A 21,420-nucleotide genomic window follows, 5' to 3' on the forward strand; every position below is an offset into this window, starting at 1 on the left:
TTTTCTGGTCTTGGTATTAAAAGCAATACCTGGTTAAGTTATAAAGCAGCTATTCTTATCTTTTCCCTTCTGTGATTTCCTAATTCGGCAATCATATAATTTATAGTGAAGTAAGATTTAGGAATGGAATGCTGGGGTATGTTCACGATGGTGTTTGTCCAGGCTATTCAGGAACACCTAAACCCTATCTTCTGCCTACCCCTCTCTCTAGAAGATCATCAGAGGAAATGTGTACACAGAGAATCAAAGGCCAAGGAACCCTTTATTACTGGCTGAGGCTTTGGCTGCTAAACCCAAAGCAGATCTCTGGTAAAGTAGGAAGAGCCTCTCATCTTGATAGCTGTAAAGAACCTAGAAGCAAAACAAGCTCCTTGTACTTGGGACTAAAGAGTTAGGCCTGGTCTTGTGCTGGGAACCCCCTATTATAAAGAAAGTCTGGAACAGAGCTTTCAGTGAGAAGAACTATTTTCCCTGTATGTGGTGTAGGCTAATTGACTTAGAATTTAATTAGTTTAGATCAGTCCTTTGTTCAGATGAGTGAGAGAGCTGCTGGAAAGTGGGAAGAGGATGAGCGATAGGGACAGTCGTCAATTAAGCATAGAAGCCATCTGTAGGCAATGAACTGGTCTCCAACTATCATACTCCAGGATCTCCAGAGGTTGAGACTGTAGGTCTGCTCCAAATAAGTACACATACGTAGTTCTTGGTAGGTCAAATCTATTTCAAAATTATCCCAGGGGTTAGTTTTCACAAGGCTACTTTTGGTGGCCTGCTTCTTTATCCCAGTCCCGTTGGAGGCTAATTTTAACTTGCAGAAAGTACACTTTACTAGGTTATATTATATTTATGTTGAGTAGTATGATATTAGGGTTTGTATACCATTGGAAGATAAAGGCAGGAGTAGCACATCACTTCAGACAGAGCACATTCAGATGGTCTCCCCAGTATGCACTGAGGAAGAAAGAAGGCAGTGGGGAGGTTTACTTTCTGTGTTGGAGAAACTAAAAAGAAGAAGGAAGAAGTGAGCCCCACGTTTTTTTGTATCTTGCTAGGCATTTTACATCTTATCTCTTCTAATCTTTACAAAAGTTTTTAAAGAATGAGTTATGGCTATGGAATATGGTTTTAGTTTTTCACTTTCCTTGATATTCTTTATGGGTTTTCTGCCGAGGGAGCACTACATGTAAGCCAGATTTGCAAAGTAATAACAGTTTATGTGATAAGAAACTCATTGTAGTGTAATTGTTTTATTAAAGTAAAACATAGGTGTGTGATTTATCTATACACAGGTATATAAAACATTAATCTACTTTTTTACAATGTGAACACACCTGTGTAATTGTCACTCAGATTATGAAATAGAACATGACCAGCACAGTATATTTGTTTTCTATGTCACGCTTTCTTCTTTTGTTTTTATTTTCTTCTTTGTACCTTCTTTGAGTTTCATTTGCTATTTTATTTTTACTTCTTGAGATATGTTCAGTGAACATCAGCTTTTCTTCTTTTGCAATATTTGCACTTAAAGTCATGCATTTTACTCAGTGCATATGTTTAGCTGCATTCCACAAATTTTGATATGTCATATTTTTATATTGACTTTAACAAATCAATGATACATATTTTAATCGCTACTTTTAGAATAGATTCTGCTGAAATTCTCCATCTTGTCATAAATATTTTAAAAATGATGTTATTTAAAAGTCAATGTCTGATAATTGCAATATGTAGCTCTGCTTTAAGTTTGTTTCAGTTTCTGTTTTTTTGTGTGTGTTGTTTTTTCCTCTGGGGTCACAGTCATTTGATCATGCCTACAAGGATGCCTAGCAATTTCTGATTGAATGTCAGATAACATATATACATAGGAGAGATAATTTGATACTTTTGATGATATTATCTTTCTTCTGAGATTATTTCTTTTGCTTTTGGATGGTATTTAGGCTAAGGGCAGGTCACCTTAATATTTAGTCTGGAAATGAGCTGATTGGAAGCTGGGTTTCAGTCTTTATGTGGATTGGTCCATTCCTGTTTTGCCCTGTGCCTCGCATCTTGTCCATTATGGGTCCCAACTGGGTGACTGGCATGTCAGCACACTCATTTTGAGTGTGCTGAGGCATCAACTCAATTTCTAAATATCTGCAGCTACTTAGGAATCATCAAATGCCTTTATAAGAAAATCAGCTGAATTTAGCCTCTCTTCTATGCGGTTTCCTTCTTCAGGGATATTGTCTCCTCAAGTTGTTAATGTCGTAGTAACTTTCTGATTCCTTTAAACACATTATAAAGATCCAGTTTTTCAATTTTTCTTGCAGGAAGCATTGGCGTTCTGCAAGCTAGTTTACCATAGCTGGAAGTGAAGTCTCTTAGACATTATTTAGGTTGGAAATTCTTAGTTCACCAAATACACACAGCTCCAGGCCTATAACCACCCACGCAGAATCTAAATTTTGGAATTCATAGACCTAAGAGTTATGTGTTATGATAGAGAAATATAGTTGAGCCTATGAAACAGACTGTCAACTTATCTAACCAACCACATGAATGAAGATGTCAGGTCTCTTTTTTCCATTCACTTGTCTTGCTGTAAGATAAAATAGCTTACTTCTTGTCCTCAAGGCACTGTGCACTCGCATTAGAAAAAAGTCCCAATGAATTTGCCAAACTTCAATTCATCAAATTGGCCACTTTTACCAAGGTGTAGAGAAAGAGAATGGGCAGAGGCAGAAGCATCTCACTCATGGTGAGTGAGAGAACACTTTTTTTCCTATCCTAACAGTCAATATTGCTTGCCTATAGTAAATGAAAAAATTCATACTCAGAGAACATAAATAATTTACTAAGATGCTGTTTGACCTAGGCTTTCCTTCATTCTTTTGAGGTCCTTGAATCTTAAGCTTCCACAGCATGTAATTATTCTTCAACACCATATCTTAGGCACTGCTCGAGAGTCAACCTCAGAGAGATTAATATGTAAAGTGACCATATATTTTTTTCATAGTCCAAGATACTTTTGAGTATGAAAGAAGGTAATATTAATAATTATACCAGGACCATGGGGTAAACTGGGACTGCCGTAAGCAAACTGGTAAGACCCAGCTTTACTGTTAACACAGGTATCTTTGCAGTGGAAGGACATGGTACTAGAGTCACCTAGAATGATTATGAGCTTACCAGATGAGTTTTTTGGGAAAGAGTAAGAGCTGGCGATTTCCGAAGAGAATAGAAGGGGCAAAGTCAATAGGAAGAAGAGAAAATAAGCTAAGAAGAAGAAAAGAGGAGAGGAAAGAGCACCAATGAGAAAGCCAGGAGTAAGCTCTTTGCTCAGGAAAACAACTAGATGTTAGCCTATGGGCATGAGGCATTAGTCAGGGTGAACTGAGAATAAGTACAGATTGGAAGAGTAAAATCATTCTTATGGAAAAGAAGAATGTATGGAATGGGATAGCAGTGGATGTAAGCTTTGTAAAAATAATGAGAAAGTATGCTCAAGTTTAGATGATTTTTAAGACATTGCTTGTGTTAAGGACAGCCTATAGGATCACCTTCTAATAAATCAGGTTCAAATGACAAACCATAAGTTGTCCAGGTTATAAATGACACGTTATTATAGATGCACTTATTTTAGCATGTGCCAATGATGGCAGAGAAAAGGAGGCAGGGTTTAAATACTTGTCTAGTATCTGAGGAATAATGTGATGACCTGGACCCACTTACCAGGTGATGCTGTAGGTCTGAGGGCGATGGTAATGAAGCTAGAAGGACATAGTGTTACTCAACTGGTTATCTCAGTAAATGGCTATTACCATTGGTTAGCAGTTCCATTGTGATAGGTCCCATAGAGATACCCTAAAATATGCAAACTTCTTTCATAGAAGAGGGCAAGAGAATCTAAGACCTGAGTGGAGTAGGGAAGATCGACTTTTTCAATTAGCTGTATGTGATGCTTATCCCTTGTGTATGAATAACTTTTCCCTCAGCACACAGAGCTGTCATCCCAAGTAAGCTATCTTTTATAATCAGTCAATGGGTCCTGGTTTATCCATTCAGATTCTCTAGTTTCTTGGTATGGTAATACTGTGTTCACTGGGTTGTTAGAAAACCACTCCAAAAGTAAGGGAGGTTAAGAAGTAAACATTTGTGGCAGAGGGCAAACTGTATACATCTGCATAATTATAGCAAGATCATACTCTGAAAGAAAGAATACAGGCCAGTAGTATAAAAGGAGCCTGTAGTGTACACATCTGGAGTCACAGAGGTGGTGGTGTTAACTGGGTAAAGACAAAAAGGCACAAAATTGCTGACCTAGTCATAGTATCTTTTACCAATTGTAGCTCCACAGAGCAACCATTTAAAATCCATTTCTTTGAAATCTAGGTTGGCTCAGGGAATTTGTTCTCACTGTGTGTGTATTCTCTTCGTTGCCCCTGCATAAAATTCAGGTTGGGTGTTCTCCTGGAGACTCAACTAATGATCTATAACAAAGGAATACCAAATTTTATCTTTGGAATTCAATCTGGATGCGTTTATTGGGTGATTTTCAACCTGATTTGAAAGCCCTAGATTCTGTTCTTGCTTTTGTTATCTTTTTTTTATTGTTCTTTGTAATTCCTGGGTTATTCTTCACCTTTTTGTTTAATGTTTACAACTTTTTCTTAGTATTTTATTATTGTTTATAGTTTATTGTGTAAGCCAGAATTGGTTTTCATACTTCAGTCATTACTTTTTTCTTTATCAGATATTATTGAGGTAGTTGAAAAAGATAACATATATGAATTAGTATCTGATGAGCCCACTTTTATGAGAGAGATCTTTAAACGTTGATTCAGAGGAGATTCTTCCTTGAACTCTGTTGCCAGGTGTGATTGCTTACTTTGTGACCTCCAATTGCACAATGTACTTCTCATATGGCATTTATGTTTTCTTCTTTCATTGTAGCTATTTCTATATTTGCTTCTCTCCATTGGACTGTAAACTTCAGGAGAATAGGGTTTGTCTATTCTCTACAGCGCCCACTACCAGGCCTTGATGCTGTAGGCACCCGTAAAGTTTGAAGAAAATTAAATGGAGTTGGGAGTGGAATTAAATGGGAGATGAGTCAATTTCTATCCAATGCAGCATTTTCTATTCTGTTTTCACACCATAATGTGTTTTATTTATCTCCTGGGAGATAAAGCAGTCCTAGACATACAGGCATATTCAAGGTTCTGAGAGAGTCTGTAGTATAGTACATATTTTATTTAACCTGAAATTCCTCAAATTTATTTGACAAATACACTTTTGTGAAGGGTCTGGATTCTGCAGTAGACCGAAATCACCTCAAATTAATTAAAGCTCCAAATGGAATTTTGGCTTATCTAATTGGTAAGAATTCTTGATGAGTTTCACAGCATGGAGAAAGTACAGGGCCTGGGACTGTGGACTAAACAACCACTCTTGTCATCCATTTTTCTCTCCTGCTTTATCTGTTTCATTTTTGGTGCTGACCTCATTCTCTCCTAGTATGGACAGCCCCTTTCAACATGGAGGGGAGCAACCTCGGTGAAACAGAAAACGATTTTAACATATTCCAATGTTGATTTTTCCAAATGGGTTTGGTCCCTACTTGGGTCATGCATCCATCTTTTGGACTAATCATTATTATCAGGCATGGAGTTCACTAAGATTGCCCATATCTAGGGTTTTTGTCCACTTAAGTGGTTTGGGTGGTGGTGGAATGTCCAGAACCTATGACTGTAAGAGAGGAGTTAGGAAAGCTTGTTGGGAAGAGCAGAAATCATAACTATCACTCAACAAATACTTATTAAATCTTTCTCCTCAGACACTCTTCTAGGCATGAGGTGATATAACACTCAACAAAATAGATGGATATTCCTACCGTCAGGGAGCTTACATCCTAGTGGGGAGGCAGAAACTAAATAAGTAAAACGCATAGCATGTTTGGCTAAGTCCAAAGAAGAAAAAAATAAAACAGGAAAAAGGAGTGAGAAGAATCTGTACGGAGAAGGAGTGGCCAGGGAAAGACTTACTGGTAAGAAGGTGACTTTTAAATGAAGATCTGAAAGAAAACGAAGTGAGGGACGGGGCTGTGCAGACACTCCATTCAGAGGCAACAGCAGGTGTAAAGGCCCTGAGGTACCGGCGTGCCTGGCGTGTTTGAGGGAGGTCATGGAGACTGGAGTGGCAGGTATGGACAAGCGTGGGAGAGAGCAGTAGGAAATAAGGTCAGGGAGTTGAGGGAAAGCCAGGTAATGCTGGGGTTCTGGCTTGTCATAAAGACATTGTCTTCCCTCTTAGTGAAATGGGGGCCAATAGAGGGTTTTGAGCAGAGGAGAGACATGATCTGACTACTGATTTGACTTCTGGCTGCTGGGTGAATAGACTGGGGGCAAGGGCAGAAGCAGATAATTCAGCCAGGTGGCCAAAGCCATAATCCAGAAGAGGAATGATCATAAAATGGACGGGGATCGTGGCAGTGAAGTTGGTGAGAAATGGTCAGATTCTGGATATACTTTGAATATAGATCCAACAGGATTTGCTGACAGAATGGACAGGGGATATGAGAGAAAGAGGAGTATTGAAGACGACAGCAAGGTTTTGGCTTGAGAGATGGAAGATTGGAGTTGCCATTACCCTGATGAGGAAGATTGCGGGAAGAGCCAGTTAGAAGGGACTGTCAGGGACGCTCAGTGTTGGACGTGTGAGGTTTGAAATGCCTGTTAGACATCCAAGTAGAGATGCTGTAAGTCTGGGGTTCAGGAAAGAGGTCCTGGCTAAAGAGAAACATTTGTGAGTCATCAGCTTATAGATGGTACGTAAAGACACACGACTCAATGAGACCCCGGGAGAGTGGGTGTAGCACCAGCCAAGGACTGAGTTCTGGGGCACCTCAGGCACCACACAGTTTTATTTTAGACTAGCCATTAGTTTTTCTAAGAACATGTGTATTCCACAAGCACAGATTAAAATATGCTGATCTAAAAGAACATATCTTGGCAGCTATTATACTTATCTCCAGAGCATATAGAATACGGTTTATTTACTTTGTCTTTTAAAAATATAACCCTCATTTTGCAAGATGGTACATGAATCTCCATAAAGGTACCACAGTACTAGGAAAACATTTTATGGAAATATATAATCGACTGGGATATTCTGCACGTGTTGTGAGTCAGGTAGTTGCTTAGTGACAGGTGAAGATATAGTAGGTTCTAGAATAAGCTTTGAAAACTTCACTAACTTTCCTGGGTATTTGAGGGTCTTTTGGTCTGATTTTTAGTGCCACAGAGTTTATTTCTTTCATTCAAAATATTTATTACAGCTGAATTATGTGCAAAGTAGGTGATCAGTACAATAAAGGATACACTGTTTTTTAACCCTCAAGAAACTGGGGGAAAAAAATTTAAACATGGACAAAAAATGTGATTTAGAAAAAGACCGCTCCTGGAGTTCCCAAGGAAGTGGGCTGAGATGGTAGAAAGGCTCAAGCTGAGCTCTGAAGGATGTTTAGCAAAAGTAAAAATGAGGAAAGGACAGTTTTTGATAATGACTGTGGGACTCCAAGTACATCAAACAGAAGTGGATTATGATCAGATGGTCTGCCTAATTAGAGTAAAGAGTGCTGAAGAGAATGGGAAGTAAAATCAGATTATTATAGAGCCCAGTGTTGGTAATGGGAATTCTCTGGAAAGAGTCTGAGGATGGGTACTCTAGCAGTGATATTTTGTTATGCATTTGGGCCACTTGCCACATCCCATAGTCTATATGTCCTGTGTTTTAGAGAACAGTTTATTACTGTAACTTCTTTCGACCATAATAACAGTTTTGGCAAGTTGATGTTTTTAGACCCCCTCCCACGACGACTCTTTTCATATCTGTAGAATGTAAACAGATGTTTTTTTAAATATTAGCATTCTTGGAGGATTAATGGTATAAACTTTGGAAAAATCCCTACTGCTTAGAAGTAGTCATGTTTCTAACATCTAAAAATATATATTTTATCTTTTTAAAAAAATTTTGGTTTCCACTAAATTATTAGCCCTAACTTCCTCATTTTGTTTTTGTTTTGTTTTTTCTTTTTTTCTTGCCTCACTACTTTCCTCTTACATGAAGTACAAAATTAAAGACAAAAATCCCATAAAAATGCTAGTGAGGGTGATGGAGTTTTAAAGATTAATTCTCTTGACACTTATTTTCTCTAATTGAGAACTCTTTAAACGGAAATGAAAAATAAAAAGTTACTAATCACCTTTTTATTAATGGGGAAAATTGGGCCATGCCTGCCACTTCCCATCGAAGTGACAGTTCATGGCACAAAATGCCGAGTACACTGGTAACTTTTGACTTGAGGGGAAAGACATTTATATTGATGATAACTGTATATTAGAAGTCTCCTTTTCATATGGTCCTGCAAAATTCTTATCTCTATCCTTCCATGATTGTTGACATGTTTTCCTGGGGCTGGGGGAGGCATTTCTCACTCACTAAATGATGCTTAAACAAGCCTGTTCTAAGTGGGGTTGGGGAGAGAGGGGAAAGTAAGGAATAACACCTACAAGATAAGCGTTCAAAGTGACTGTGTTAAGCAATGTTCACTCTCCAGGAAAACCACTGTACACCTTTACCACTGTCCTCAAACTCCTGCATACTTCCCCCTCCTCCTCACCATCAGCTCACTTGAATTTCACTGCAAAAATAAGAATCCTCGGAAGCCCTCATCTTCACCCACCAAATCTCCCGGATGACCCCCATCGGTACCCGTATAGTCTGCTTTCCCTCGTTAGGAGTGATGCGCTCCCTGTGTACCTATCTGGTGCTGATCCCTCTACTTGTGATGTGGATATAGTCTCTTCTCAATAGTTAAGGTTGCTTGAGCAGCTTTTGAAGTTATCCCCTCTCTTGCAGCAAATATCTGTCTCTATTAGACCATTCTCCTTAGCATTCCAAAGTGTTATCATATTTCCCACTTTAAAAACATCCTCTATTTTATGCCTTCCTCCACCTACCTCCCTATTTCTTGGCTTTTCTTGGTAGCAGCATTTCTCAAAATAATCATCTTAACCCGCCGTCTCCTTTTCTTCACTTCTCATTCTTTACTGGGCACCCTGGTATCCACTGTAACAGCTCTTGTCTAGATCACCCAACACCTCCATTTTGGCAAATTCATTGGTCCATTCTTAGTTCTCACCTTATTTGAGCTTTCAGCAGCCTTTGACTCAGCTGAGACACTTCCTTATTGAGCCCTTTCTTCATCTGACTGTTGTGAAGTGCTGGTTTTCCTCCTACCTCTCTGGCTGCTCTTTTCCAGCGTCCTCTGCCGATAGCTCCTCCCATTCCTGTAAATGATAGAGTGGCCCAGGGTTTAGATCTTATCCCTTTTCTCTGTCTTCACTGACACCCAAGCTTGTGTCATCCTGTCCCATGGTTTTAAATATTGTTTACCTGGTGATATATCTTAAATTCATATCTTTCGACTCTACCTTTTCACTTGGACTTTTAGTAGGCAAGTCCCACCTAAAACATACAGAACTCCTTATTACGGCCTTTAAAGCCCTTACCAGATGGTCCCCCACCTCCCAACCCCTTACCTATGCGACTTGATTTGCTGCGGGTTTTTTCTCCACTGCTCCTTCAGCTGCCATCACACTTTCCTTCTTATTATTCCTCTAACTGCCAAGCTTTCCCATCTCAGAGGCTTTTCACTTGCTGTTCTCTTTGCCCAGAATGTTCTGTACCCAGATCTTTGCATGGCTTGTACTCAAATGTATTTCTTCAGAGGCCATCCCTGACCTCCCTTCCTAAGAGGACCCTCTTAACAGTTTTACTTTTTTTCCTCTTAGCACTTATCACTACTTGAAATTGTATTTTGTTTCTCCCCTGCTGTACTATGAGCCCAAGGAGGACATGTAATTAATGGATCCTTCCCGGTATTTATAGGGCTCAGATCAGGAGATCTGATAGGCTCTCAACACATGTTTATTGAGTGAATGAATCAATAAATTTATTGTTTCATATGTAAACATTGTTTTATATGTACACCATGTGACTATACCCTCGATATTTGTTTAATTCAAAGTACAGAGAAATGTTGATGATAATAGAATGGTTAAACATAATAGAAAAATGGGTATAACTAGGGCCTGTTGTGTGTAGACTCATATAAAGGAATTCTCTTAAGTGATATATGGAGTGTTTCTTCTTGTTCCCTTCTCTGGAAATAAGTTGTGTTTCTTCTCTTTTTCTTTTCCTTTCTTTCTTTTTTTTTTTTTTTTCCTGACTCTTCCCATGCAGCTGAAGAACAAGTTCATGAAAAAACTGCCCCGTGATGCAGAAGCCTCCAATGTGCTTGTCGGGGAGGTGGACTTCTTAGATATGCCTTTCATCGCCTTTGTTCGGCTACAGCAGGCGGTCATGCTGGGTGCCCTGACTGAGGTCCCTGTGCCCACGAGGTAAGCTGCTCCCTGACCTGCTGAGGTCTACAGTGTGGTTATAGGGAAATCTCTTCTCCTCCAGGCTACAGAATCAATAGACTAAGGATACATCCAGAGCAAGCATATTGGGAAGTTTTAATCTGATTTTCATGCTATCACATTACTTGACACTTGTATAGTAGTAATAATAAGAACAATTTAAATAATTTCTTGGGCTACGTAGTAGTTTCTTCCTTCTTATGGATTAGTTTATTTAATCTTCAGTAATAGTCTTTTATGTATAAATATAAGTATACAGATTTTACGGATGAAGAAACTGAGTCTGAGAGTTTTAAGTAACTTGTCCAAGGTCATATAGATGGTAATTGGTTCAGAGTCAGAGTTGCTTCCATTTGCTCTGTTTTAGCAGAAAATTGGTTGTATGTGTCTATACTCACACATATAAAAATAATAAAGCTTACCCTTAAATTTGCATACTTTACTGTTATGCATAAATTTTTATTTTGAAAGGAAGATTATTACTGTTACTATAATCGTGTATTCAATATACTTCAGATTAATCCTGTTTACCTTCCTCTACAACTGTGCTCAGTGGAGTTAGGACGCTTGACTTACAGAATGCAATAGGTGAATAGAAATTAATGCTTCCCTTAAACTTGTGCAGAAGAGTTTAAAGAGATGCTTGTAATCTTCAAGTTGGTATCAGAAAATTATCATATGAATAGGGGTGTGTGTGTGTGTGTGCGCGCGCGCGCGTGCGCGCGTGCGCGCTCCTGCTTTGTTTGGGTTCCAGAGCAAGAACAGGTGGCTTTTCTCTTCTTTAGGTTTCCCCAGGTGAGCAGGAATGGCTAAGAATTCCCAGTGATCTCAGATGTTCTGAGCATGATTAACTCACAATGACAAAGGGCTCAAGGTTTGTTTTCAGCCAAATTAGGAAAATTAGGGTAACATTTCCCTATGGCCTCCCAATTCGTAGGTTACAGAAAATTCTTTCTGATCGTACAGGTATTTTTTCCTCATTTTTATATTACTTAGACACTTCAAAGAGGAATGAGACTTGTCATCATTAGGCAGTCATTGGACAAATAGCAGAGGAAAAGATATGATCATAGTTTATTCAAGTGATGGGATTGTCACGATTTGTGTTTTCTGTAACTTAGCATTTTTCTTGAAAACATGCCAGTGGAGTCTTCAAGTTCTGTCTGAGCCATCACCTGGTGAACAGCTCGCTGATGCAGGTCATGGCTCAAGTCCAGCTTTTGTGTCCCTGTGGTTTTATTTCTGTCTCTTTGGACTAACTTCACTATGCTTGTAAGAAAAAAAAAATTGCAAGAAGTGTTAAATTGCTCTTGCTTTTTCATTTTTATTATTATTTTTCTTTAGAAGCTACAAATAAAAAACACTTTCGAAGGCTTTTTATGTCACAATAATATGAGTTTATTGAGTAGCAAATTATGACCATTTTTGTGTCCATCTTATCATATACTTCTGCCCGTCTCATTCTTTTCTTCTGGACTGGAGCGTGGCGCTAGTCTAGAGGTGAAATACAGCATCATAGGAATTAACAAAAGGAGCCCAGCAATTCAAGGGAATGTAATTCAATAATGTCATAAAACTTTCTGGGCAATAATCTGAACAATATATCCTAGCATGTTAACATTTTTCCAGGAAATAGTTTCATCCGTTTGCTGTCCTCTGAACCAGTGCAAGCTGTAATCACTGAGCAGGGAGCCTTATTAGCTTTTTTTGTGTATGAGTAATGTGGGGCCATTTACACTGGCTGCATCCTGTGAAATCCAATAAAGGAAATCCCACAAGGAATGTGGTGGTCACGGTGAAGGCGTGTCTCTGCCCTCAGTGATGGGCTGGAACACGCACGCTCCTCTGGTACTGCGGGGAGACCTGAAAAGTCTACTCTATGAACATCTTGTAGTGACTGTTTTTCCTTTTGAAGATGGAGGAAGGTTATGCTGTCATGCTTGTTGTTATTATTATTATTCAAAGGTATTACTGCTGTGTACCTTTCAGGACGTGTAGTTCTAGGAGCTCCCCTTGGGTATTCACAAGTTTATTTATTCTGTTATTTGGTTGATCTATTTTAGCATTCTGCTTATGGCTGGACTATTATCAACTGTGTGGATGTTACCTATTTCGGGGACCTTCTTGCTATCCATGTGAAAGCAATCAAACTCTGTTTTTTGATCTTTGGTCACTTGGTAGGGTATGTTTATGATTTTCCTAGCATCTTGCACACACTTTGCTTGCTGTTATCTTTATCTGTCCATAGAGGCTGCCACTAACTCCTACTTATGAGCTATGTAGGGGATAAATATTATTATTCCCATTTTATAGTTGTGAAATGGAGGCAAAAGGAAGAGTCATGATCAGTGCTAGAAATAGAACTGCAGATTTCTGACTTTGACACCAGGCTTTTAGGGAGAATCTAAGGCGATATCTAGAAGGGATTGGAATAAAATACTTTAGGGTTTTCCCAGGAAGAATAATAAAAGTCTCAGATCCGTCTGTCCTTTTTTGACCTTGAGTTTTACATCTAAAGCAAATAGTTATTCAGTGAGTTCTAGCCCTCTAAAACATTAGAATGTTTACCTCTTTAGTTTCACTGTAAGTTAATATATATTTTATGTTATAAAGGACGATTTGCCTAAAAGTAGTAGTTTGTCTTAATCGTCAAACCATGAAATATCCTATTAGAGGGACTGGGATGGAGGTCCTGCTAGTTCAATTCTGTCTTGTCTAACAATCCAGTTGCTAGCTGCTGTTTACATAAGTAATGTGGTTGGTTCTTTGTGGGTTTGTGGTCCTCATGAGTCTATTATGGAAGCTACAGTTTAGCTACATTTTCCAAAGCTGCTAAATATGAATAATGATTTATTTGATTCACTGTTGTTTTGAGAGAACGGAGTAAAGGATTGGTACATGTTGAGTTTATTCTAGAAATAGCTGTGATATATCAGGAAGGAGGGGGGTGTACATCCTTTCTAAAAAGATTGAGTGGTTTAGGAAAGCTAGCTCTTTTTCTGATATTATGCTCTGTTTCTGGCTATAATTATTTTGTGAATGTGAGTATAGTCCATTGGTTCCGGACACAGATCATCTGGCACTTATTTTTGTTGTGGAAAATGCTAAAGGCATCCTCCCCGGGCATAATCAGTTATATGGAAAAGCTCACAAGAGTAGAAGTGCTTCATGAAGATTCTAGAAACAACTAGTGCTATTAAAAATTGTAACTATGACTTATTTATAGTTATGAGTGAATAAAAGGGACACATTAACGTATATTAAATTTTTCCCTGAGTTGTCAACATGATCTGTGCCCTTCTAGCCACACAAATGTGTTTATTCTAATTTAATAATAAAGACAAAAGATTCTAGTTAAAAATAACATCTGTCCATTGACAGAAAACAGCTTGGGTCATGAAAAGAGTTTTCAGTACATTATAAAAGCTGAGTTTGGCAAGATGTACTTCTGTCACAAAAGTTGTAACAGCTTTCGCTTCTTTGAGGGTTAAAGGGGAGAGAACATGTTTCAAACAGAAGGAACTTCAACTTGATGAGTTGTTCTGTGTTGTTACTTCTCCCAGATCTCTCATCCCCATTTCAACAATGCAGTCCACATTAGAGGCTTATTAAGGGTCTCCATTCCTACAGATGAAGTTCTTGACCTGAAGTGATGTTTCCTGTTATTTATAGATGGCCCGGGTTTTTTCCTTCTCTGTATCATTTTTAGGAGATGGATTTACTGAATGATTCCTGACTGGAATAGTGTGAAAATTTTAACTGATATGTAACATGTTATTTCTATTCGGCACTTAATGACTTCCCATTAAAGAAACACAGACACACACACACACACTTTACCCAGGAAAGAGGAATTGTACCTTTACATCAGGTTACTGAAATTACTGAAACAATAAATTCTCATATATTGGGTTTATTGCTATAATACATGTTATAGTTACCATTGGTCTGCTCCTTCCATTCATTCTTTGGGTACCATTTAGCAGAGACCAAAATATATATTTATAGAAAATGTATGCCTTTATCTCATAGGTTTTAACTTAGAGGCTCCATTATTCTATCAGCTCTTGGAATAGTTATCCATTGTCTGCTTAAGTTTATATTGAAGGACTTTTAATGACTGAGACTACTTTACTTACTTTCCAATAAGAGAATAGTTTGGCTTTGTTGCCATATAGTCAACCTGATAATTAACTCATGTCAGTTGATAAATATGTATTTCCATAATGTGTATGCATGTATAATCATAATGGAGATGCTAGGGAGAAGCAGAAAGAATGTTCTGGAAAGGTTTTAGGTATTATGTATTACTGAAAAACTAGTATTTACATACATTGAAATAATGAAAAATGGCAGACAAAGGAAACTCATTATTAAAAAATGTATTAAGTAAAGATCCAGGTGTCAATTTTTCTCTTGCCTAAAACTGTGCCCTTATTGTGCTGCCTGACAGCTGGCTGTTGGTAGACAAATAGGATTAGGAAATGTGACTAGTACTATAGGTGTTTCTTAATTTGTATTTGCCTTAGTGGTTAAATATTTTTTGCATGTGTTGCACTCAAATCAGTCAGTGTTCAGTTTGTTTAGAAAAATACATTTTACTGTCATAAAGAAGCACCATGTACTGTAATATTATATGTAGTGGTATATCATTTAGATTCAGCTTCAAAGGAAGAAAAGTTCTAGTATCAATGGAACTTCAGTGTTGGAAGAACTAAAATCCAGTTCCAGTAATGACTTCCTTCGTATTTGAACAGACTTTTGTCCTGCTGATTGCTTTTGCTATTTCGTCTACTGTGATAACACTTGAAAGTGAATGTGCCGCCCCCCTCCAGAACTGGTTTCTAAGCAAATAAACACTGAATAGCTTTATGGTTCTCCTGGTGTAAAATCTAAGTATTCATACTTTCTGGTACCTTCTTATATTAATTTGTTTTTTTACTTCTTTGGATTGAATTTTATGATAAAAAAAAGAAATTGTCTAATCAGGGGAATTTTGGAAAAGACCTTAACACTTTGAAGAGTACTTCCTGTCTGTCCTTTTTTATTTAAAGTAAGGTTTATAAATAAATAAGTGAAAAATTTAAGAGAAATCCTAAGCCATTCCTGGCCCCATAAAACTTTACCTCAGATTTCTTGTCCCTAGATAATTATCCACAACATATTTCCCCAGGGTGATCTGTGGAAGTCACTGTTTGATAGCTTTTCTCTATTGAATCAACCCTGGTGTATAGGTTGGACAGGTAATACTAGGCAGAACTGTGTGCTGAAAAAGAACAGGAGGTAGGAAGTCCTATGTGTTCTCTCTTTTACTAGGCTGTCTGTCGGCTCATCCATTAGCCAACCTCCTTGTGCCTCAGTTTCTTCACCATTAAAAAGGAATAGGATACCTGTCTTTATTGCAAAGGGGTTTATGGAGTTTAAATGAGGTGATGAATGTGAAATGCTTTGCAAGCTTTAAAAAGCTGAGCAAATATATGATGTGATCATTTTTATTGTCCCCATTATCTCTGTGTTAGGTAAGATGTGATTATAAGCAAGACAGGGATTTATCCAATGTTGCCTTTAGTGTATTTTTTCTTACTCATTTACAGATCAGGTTTCCTCCTCCGTAGTCAGACATGCATCTTTGCCCTTGTGGTCAGTAAGGGATTTCTTCCAACATGATAAGAGGTGAACCTAAATGGGGGGTAAGCTCATTATTACAAGTTTCGGGACCTACTTACTGTCAAAAAATCTTAACTGTGAATGATGCTTTATTTCGAATTTCTTTCATATTTCTCTTTCTTTATTTTGGCTGTCAGTATGTGGCTTACTTGTAGAGGACTTGGTTTTTGCTGACCCCCAGTCACTTCTGAGTAGAAACATATCTTAAGAGTGTGGAGAAGATCATATGTCACGGTCCATGTTGGGTGAGGAAAAGTCACAGAAGTCTGAAGAGGTACTAAGTCTTCCAAAGACCACAATTCAGTAGAAATGGAGAGAGAAGAAAGTTTAGAAATGAAAGAATAAGTGACTCAAAGTGAACCTTTCCTTCTCAATGAAGAAGCTTCTCAGGTTTCCACGATAAATTCTCCATTGCCTCCAAATAAACTGAACAACAATTTGTGTTTCACGGTAGTGTGAAAGAGTGTCTTTTATATTACCAGGAATATTACCTTTGTTTTAAAGATGTATTCTAGACCTAACTTTTTAATGAACTAGAATAAATGCGTCTCAGTTTTATGTATACTGAATTTGAGGAGATGTGTGTTATAGCCTTTGTTTCTTTCCTCTTCCGTTAGGTTCTTGTTCATTCTCTTAGGTCCTAAGGGGAAAGCCAAGTCCTACCATGAGATTGGCAGAGCCATTGCCACCTTGATGTCTGACGAGGTAGGGAATCGGGAGGATGGTGATCTGTGAGTGTCTTACTTGTGTTGTTTTATACTGTGAATTGGCTGTCACTGTAAGTTAATACAGTGACTTTAACTTTTTAAAGAATGTTAAACATACATCGGTTTTAAGAATGGAATATGTTTAGGAAATAGAGGAAAATGTGTTTTATTCCAACATAAAATTTACTTTTTGAAAACTCTGTCAATGTCAGCTTATTTGCCATGAATGACTGTACCTCATTATAAAGAACGCTGGTAACCACAGCATTCTAATTGAATAACGTCCATTTGGGAAGCTCCTTCTTTGGATATTTGCATAAAAGACATGGAGCATTAAGTTCCTTAGGTAGTTTAGTTATTGCATGGATAAGCAGATTAACACATAGATGCTATCTACATTCCAGAATGTCCTTTTTGTCAACTGTTCTATTCTTCTAACCTAGCTGATGATCTGAAAGTCCTTTACTATACATAACCTAAGCCTTTCATAGCTAGACAGGTGATCTCCTACTTTGCTTTATGTGTTGCCAATATAACTCAGATTTTTCTTTTTTAAAAAAACTAACATTATTTGTGTGTTTGAGAGCTGCAGTGTTTGGGTCTTAACCCAATCTTGACACCAAGTTTGGACTTTCCCTTCTTGAATTATCGGCAATTGTTTGTCCTTGTATTTTTTATTTCAGGAAATGACTCTTCAGTATATTTCTCCAAATCATTTTCATCTGGCTTCTACAGATGAAAGACAACTTTATTTCATAGTATTGATAGAAAAAAAACGTGTAAAAGAAACACCTCCATTTGTTTTCTCATGACTTCATATATTCTTTGGATTATTACTGAAATATTTTGGAGGCAAGCTGAATAACAAGGAATGTTAAGAATCTGATTATAGCAATAGTAAAGTGGGCTATGAATTGCATTCCTCAGGCTGGACATGATGTGAGACGTGTGGAGAGTTACCTTGTTGTATCAGCGCATCTCTTATTCTTCTTTAGGTGTTTCATGACATTGCTTATAAAGCAAAAGATCGGCAGGACCTGATTGCTGGCATTGATGAGTTCCTCGATGAAGTCATTGTCCTTCCGCCTGGGGAATGGGATCCAGCGATCAGGATAGAGCCTCCTAAGAGTCTTCCATCGTCTGACAAAAGGTAAATTATCAAGCAGTTGGGAGTTTCAACCTTGAGAAGGAGGTTGTATTTGGCAAAGGAAATGGAATCAGGCAACTGCCCTAATATTTTTAGGTTCCTACTTAACTTGATATATTATCTCATCTCAAATGAATCATAAGAGTGCCTTGGTTTGACATTTCATGGACACTGTAAAATGAATGTTACCTGTTGTGATGTTCTTTGATGATTATAAATTAGAGATCTCAGATTATGATACTGAAATACATCACAGAGATCCTTTGGGGATATTTTGGAGAATCCCTGTCCATGTGGAAATATCATTTTACTCCTGAGGAGGCCCTGTAGGTTTCAGAGGTTAAGAAATTGGGTGAGATAATTGAGTAGAAGGCATTCCCTAGAAATATGTTATTTTCCAGGTGAAACAATTTCCCTCTTATACAATATACAATTTATTCAGCTTTTCTATGCATCCAGTCATTTGTCTTGGCTCTAAATATAACTCTTTAAGAGTTGTCTGTTAGAATGGAAGAAGGAAATAATGATCTTTCTTAGTTCATCTCTTCATTAGATAGTATGAGACACAGCTAAGAAGCAGGTAAAAAACCACACTAATATTCTCTTGGGCTCTGTTGTCTTGCTTAGAAAGAACATGTACTCGGGTGGAGAGAATGTTCAGATGAATGGGGACACGCCCCACGATGGAGGCCACGGAGGAGGAGGAGGACACGGTGACAGTGAAGAATTGCAGAGAACTGGACGGTAACTGATGGATTTTTGTCATTCACAATGAGATTCTCTTTAGACCTGAATTTCTTTTCATCTTTCTATCAGCATTTTATCGACTGGTTTGTACTTTTGTTCAGCCAACAAATATTTGTAGTGTACTTAATAGTCACAGGCTCTGGGGATGCAGCAGTGACTTAAACAAAAACCCCAGTCCTTACAGGTCTTACTTTGTCATGGTGGAGACAAACCCTGAGCAAATAAAGGAAGGTGGTGATGGTTTTATGAGGACAAATAAAGCAGAAGTAGAGAGTTTTGTGATGGAAGAAAGGTATTACAGTTTTAGAGAAGGGTGGTCAGGGATGGTCTTAAAAAAAATTGCAGCATTTGAGGAAAGTCCTAGAGGAGGTGGGAGACAGACCATGTAGATGTAGGGTTGGGAGAGGGGACAGCAGAGTGCCTGGTGTGTGTTGGGTTGGCATCGAGGCTGGTACAACTGGAGTGGAGTGAGTGAGGGGGTGTTAGAGAGAAAAACAGAGAGATTGTGGTGTGGGTGTGTATGGCAGGAAGACTGAGTAATGTGCCAGTCTTCCGCACTTGGCTTTTATGATTCCATCTCTTCCCTGTACATTTACTCAAAAGTGGATAACATATTACAGAGATGAGTACTCACAGGTCACGGTCTCCCTAGCCTACAGTTGGGAATTCAGGTTTTTTAGATTACTTTGGCTAAATCTCTTTTCATGATAGTTCTTCCCTCTCTGCTATTAGAGTCCCCATTTCATTTTGAGTTAAAGAAAAAAAAAATTAAGTAGGATGCTCATTTTATGAAGATACATGGCTTTTAAAAAACACTGCAGGTTTTTTTTTAAACACAAACATATGTCATTTTCATATGCAATGGAATCTGAATGAATTTAAGTTACCTCCCCCCGACCCCACCATGACCCACTTGGGTTTCTCTGCCAAGTTAAGAGAACATTATTCCCCTCTCCTTCCTTCTTACAGAATAGAGAACATAAAACCTTCTCTCCCACATTTTTTCTAAATAGTTCTTTACAAACTATTTCCATTAGCAATATCCTTTTTCCTTTGTACAGATACGAGTTCTGGAACTTAACTTTTTATTTAATCAGACTATGATTTCATTCTTCCATATTTCACCTTTTCTAAATGCACTGTCTGCAATTTGCTCCGTATCATGTGCGGTCCTGTGCATACCAAGAAAACTGAAGCAGGGCACTGAATGCAGCTAAGGGCCAGAGAGCACCCAGACAGATAGATGGAGGGAGGGAATTGTAGGCAGAAGGAACGGCAGGCTGAAGGCTGAGATGTGAGGTTTGGATGAGAGGATGAGTGGACTGATGCCTAAGTCAGCTGACCAACTTACATTTATAATGGTGCTCGGCTTGCAACGCTTTTCCACTACATACTTTCATGGCTTCCTCCCTTATTTCCTTCATGTTCTTACCCCAAAGTCACTTGCTCGGGAGACCTGTTCTGGCCACTATCATATTTCAACCACTGCTACTCTAGCATTTAATAATCCTCTTCCCCATTTGATTTTTTCCTTAATTTTTTAGCACCATGCATTTTACTTACTTTGTCTCCTCAACACAGAAAGTAAACTTCACAAAGGTAGGTATGTTTGTCCTGTGTTGTTCACTGTTGTATCTCCAGCAACCAGAATAGTTCTAGGCGTATCACAGATGCTCAATAACCATTTATGGAATGAATGAATGAATGAATGAATGAATGAATGAGGCTGGAAAGGAAACTGTGGCAAGATTATAAAGGTCCTTGTATGATCTACTCACATGTTTAGATGTTTTTCTTTAGACAGTGAGAAATTTTAATTTATCTACACAATTCACAACTGTCTGATCTTTCGGGAGTGTGACACCTAATTTGGTGACTAAAACAGAGACAAAAGAAAATTCATTCCTCCACAGTTTTCTGGTTTTATCTTAAGTGGTTAAACAGTACCTTGTTGTTCATTCAAGCACTGTAAATACAAATTCTTTGTGGTTTAATAAGTTATCGCGTAATTTGATGGTAATTTATTTTACATTGTCACATGTTTGTTTTCTCCCTTTCCAGGTTCTGTGGTGGACTAATTAAGGACATAAAGAGGAAAGCACCATTTTTTGCCAGTGATTTTTATGATGCTTTAAATATTCAGGCGCTATCAGCAATTCTCTTCATTTATTTGGCAACTGTAACTAATGCCATCACTTTTGGAGGACTGCTTGGGGATGCCACAGACAACATGCAGGTGGGTTTGGTTTTGGGGAAGACACAAATAGTACAGCACAGAATGCCTTCCTCACCCCTACAGCTCAGTGAGGAGCAGATGGCCTTTCAGTTACTCAGCGTGATTTTCTTTTTTTGCTGGATGCTGCGTTTTACTTTGCTTCTGGCCTGCTGCTATATTTCCAACGTTTTAGTAATTATAAAAATAGCTCGATGAAATCTGGCTTGAGTCACAAGTAGGGAAAAGAAGCAAAGGAAATGAGAATATACAATTCTGTTTGGGCAAAAGCATATCAACTGCCTTACTGTGCAGGGCCCATGGTTTAGATCTTCTACTACCTTGAGTATTGGCCATGTTGTTAAACTTGATGGTCACATTTTTCAGGAATGCAGGATTACCTTCATTTTCCGTGTAAGCAAAAAGAATCATCAGACTATTGAATGACTTGCTCAAGGGTGGATTTGCTTATCT

At 38.2% G+C, this 21,420-nt stretch overlaps 1 protein-coding gene across 11 annotated transcripts in view; it reads left to right on the top strand.

Moving 5' to 3' along the window:
* The window catches only part of SLC4A4 (solute carrier family 4 member 4), a 348,583-nt gene that overhangs the window by 230,598 nt on the left and 96,565 nt on the right, over window positions 1–21,420 (top strand). For all 11 annotated transcript variants that reach the window (XM_033105862.1, XM_033105858.1, XM_033105861.1 and 8 more), the window contains 5 exons: window positions 10,288–10,445; window positions 16,751–16,838; window positions 17,836–17,990; window positions 18,615–18,731; window positions 20,796–20,970. In XM_033105862.1, the coding sequence (XP_032961753.1) occupies window positions 10,288–10,445; window positions 16,751–16,838; window positions 17,836–17,990; window positions 18,615–18,731; window positions 20,796–20,970 (693 nt within the window). The remainder of the gene's footprint in view (window positions 1–10,287; window positions 10,446–16,750; window positions 16,839–17,835; window positions 17,991–18,614; window positions 18,732–20,795; window positions 20,971–21,420) is intronic.

The sequence above is a fragment of the Rhinolophus ferrumequinum genome, chromosome 5, assembly GCF_004115265.2.
Source record: "Rhinolophus ferrumequinum isolate MPI-CBG mRhiFer1 chromosome 5, mRhiFer1_v1.p, whole genome shotgun sequence".
Taxonomy (NCBI): domain Eukaryota; kingdom Metazoa; phylum Chordata; class Mammalia; order Chiroptera; family Rhinolophidae; genus Rhinolophus; species Rhinolophus ferrumequinum.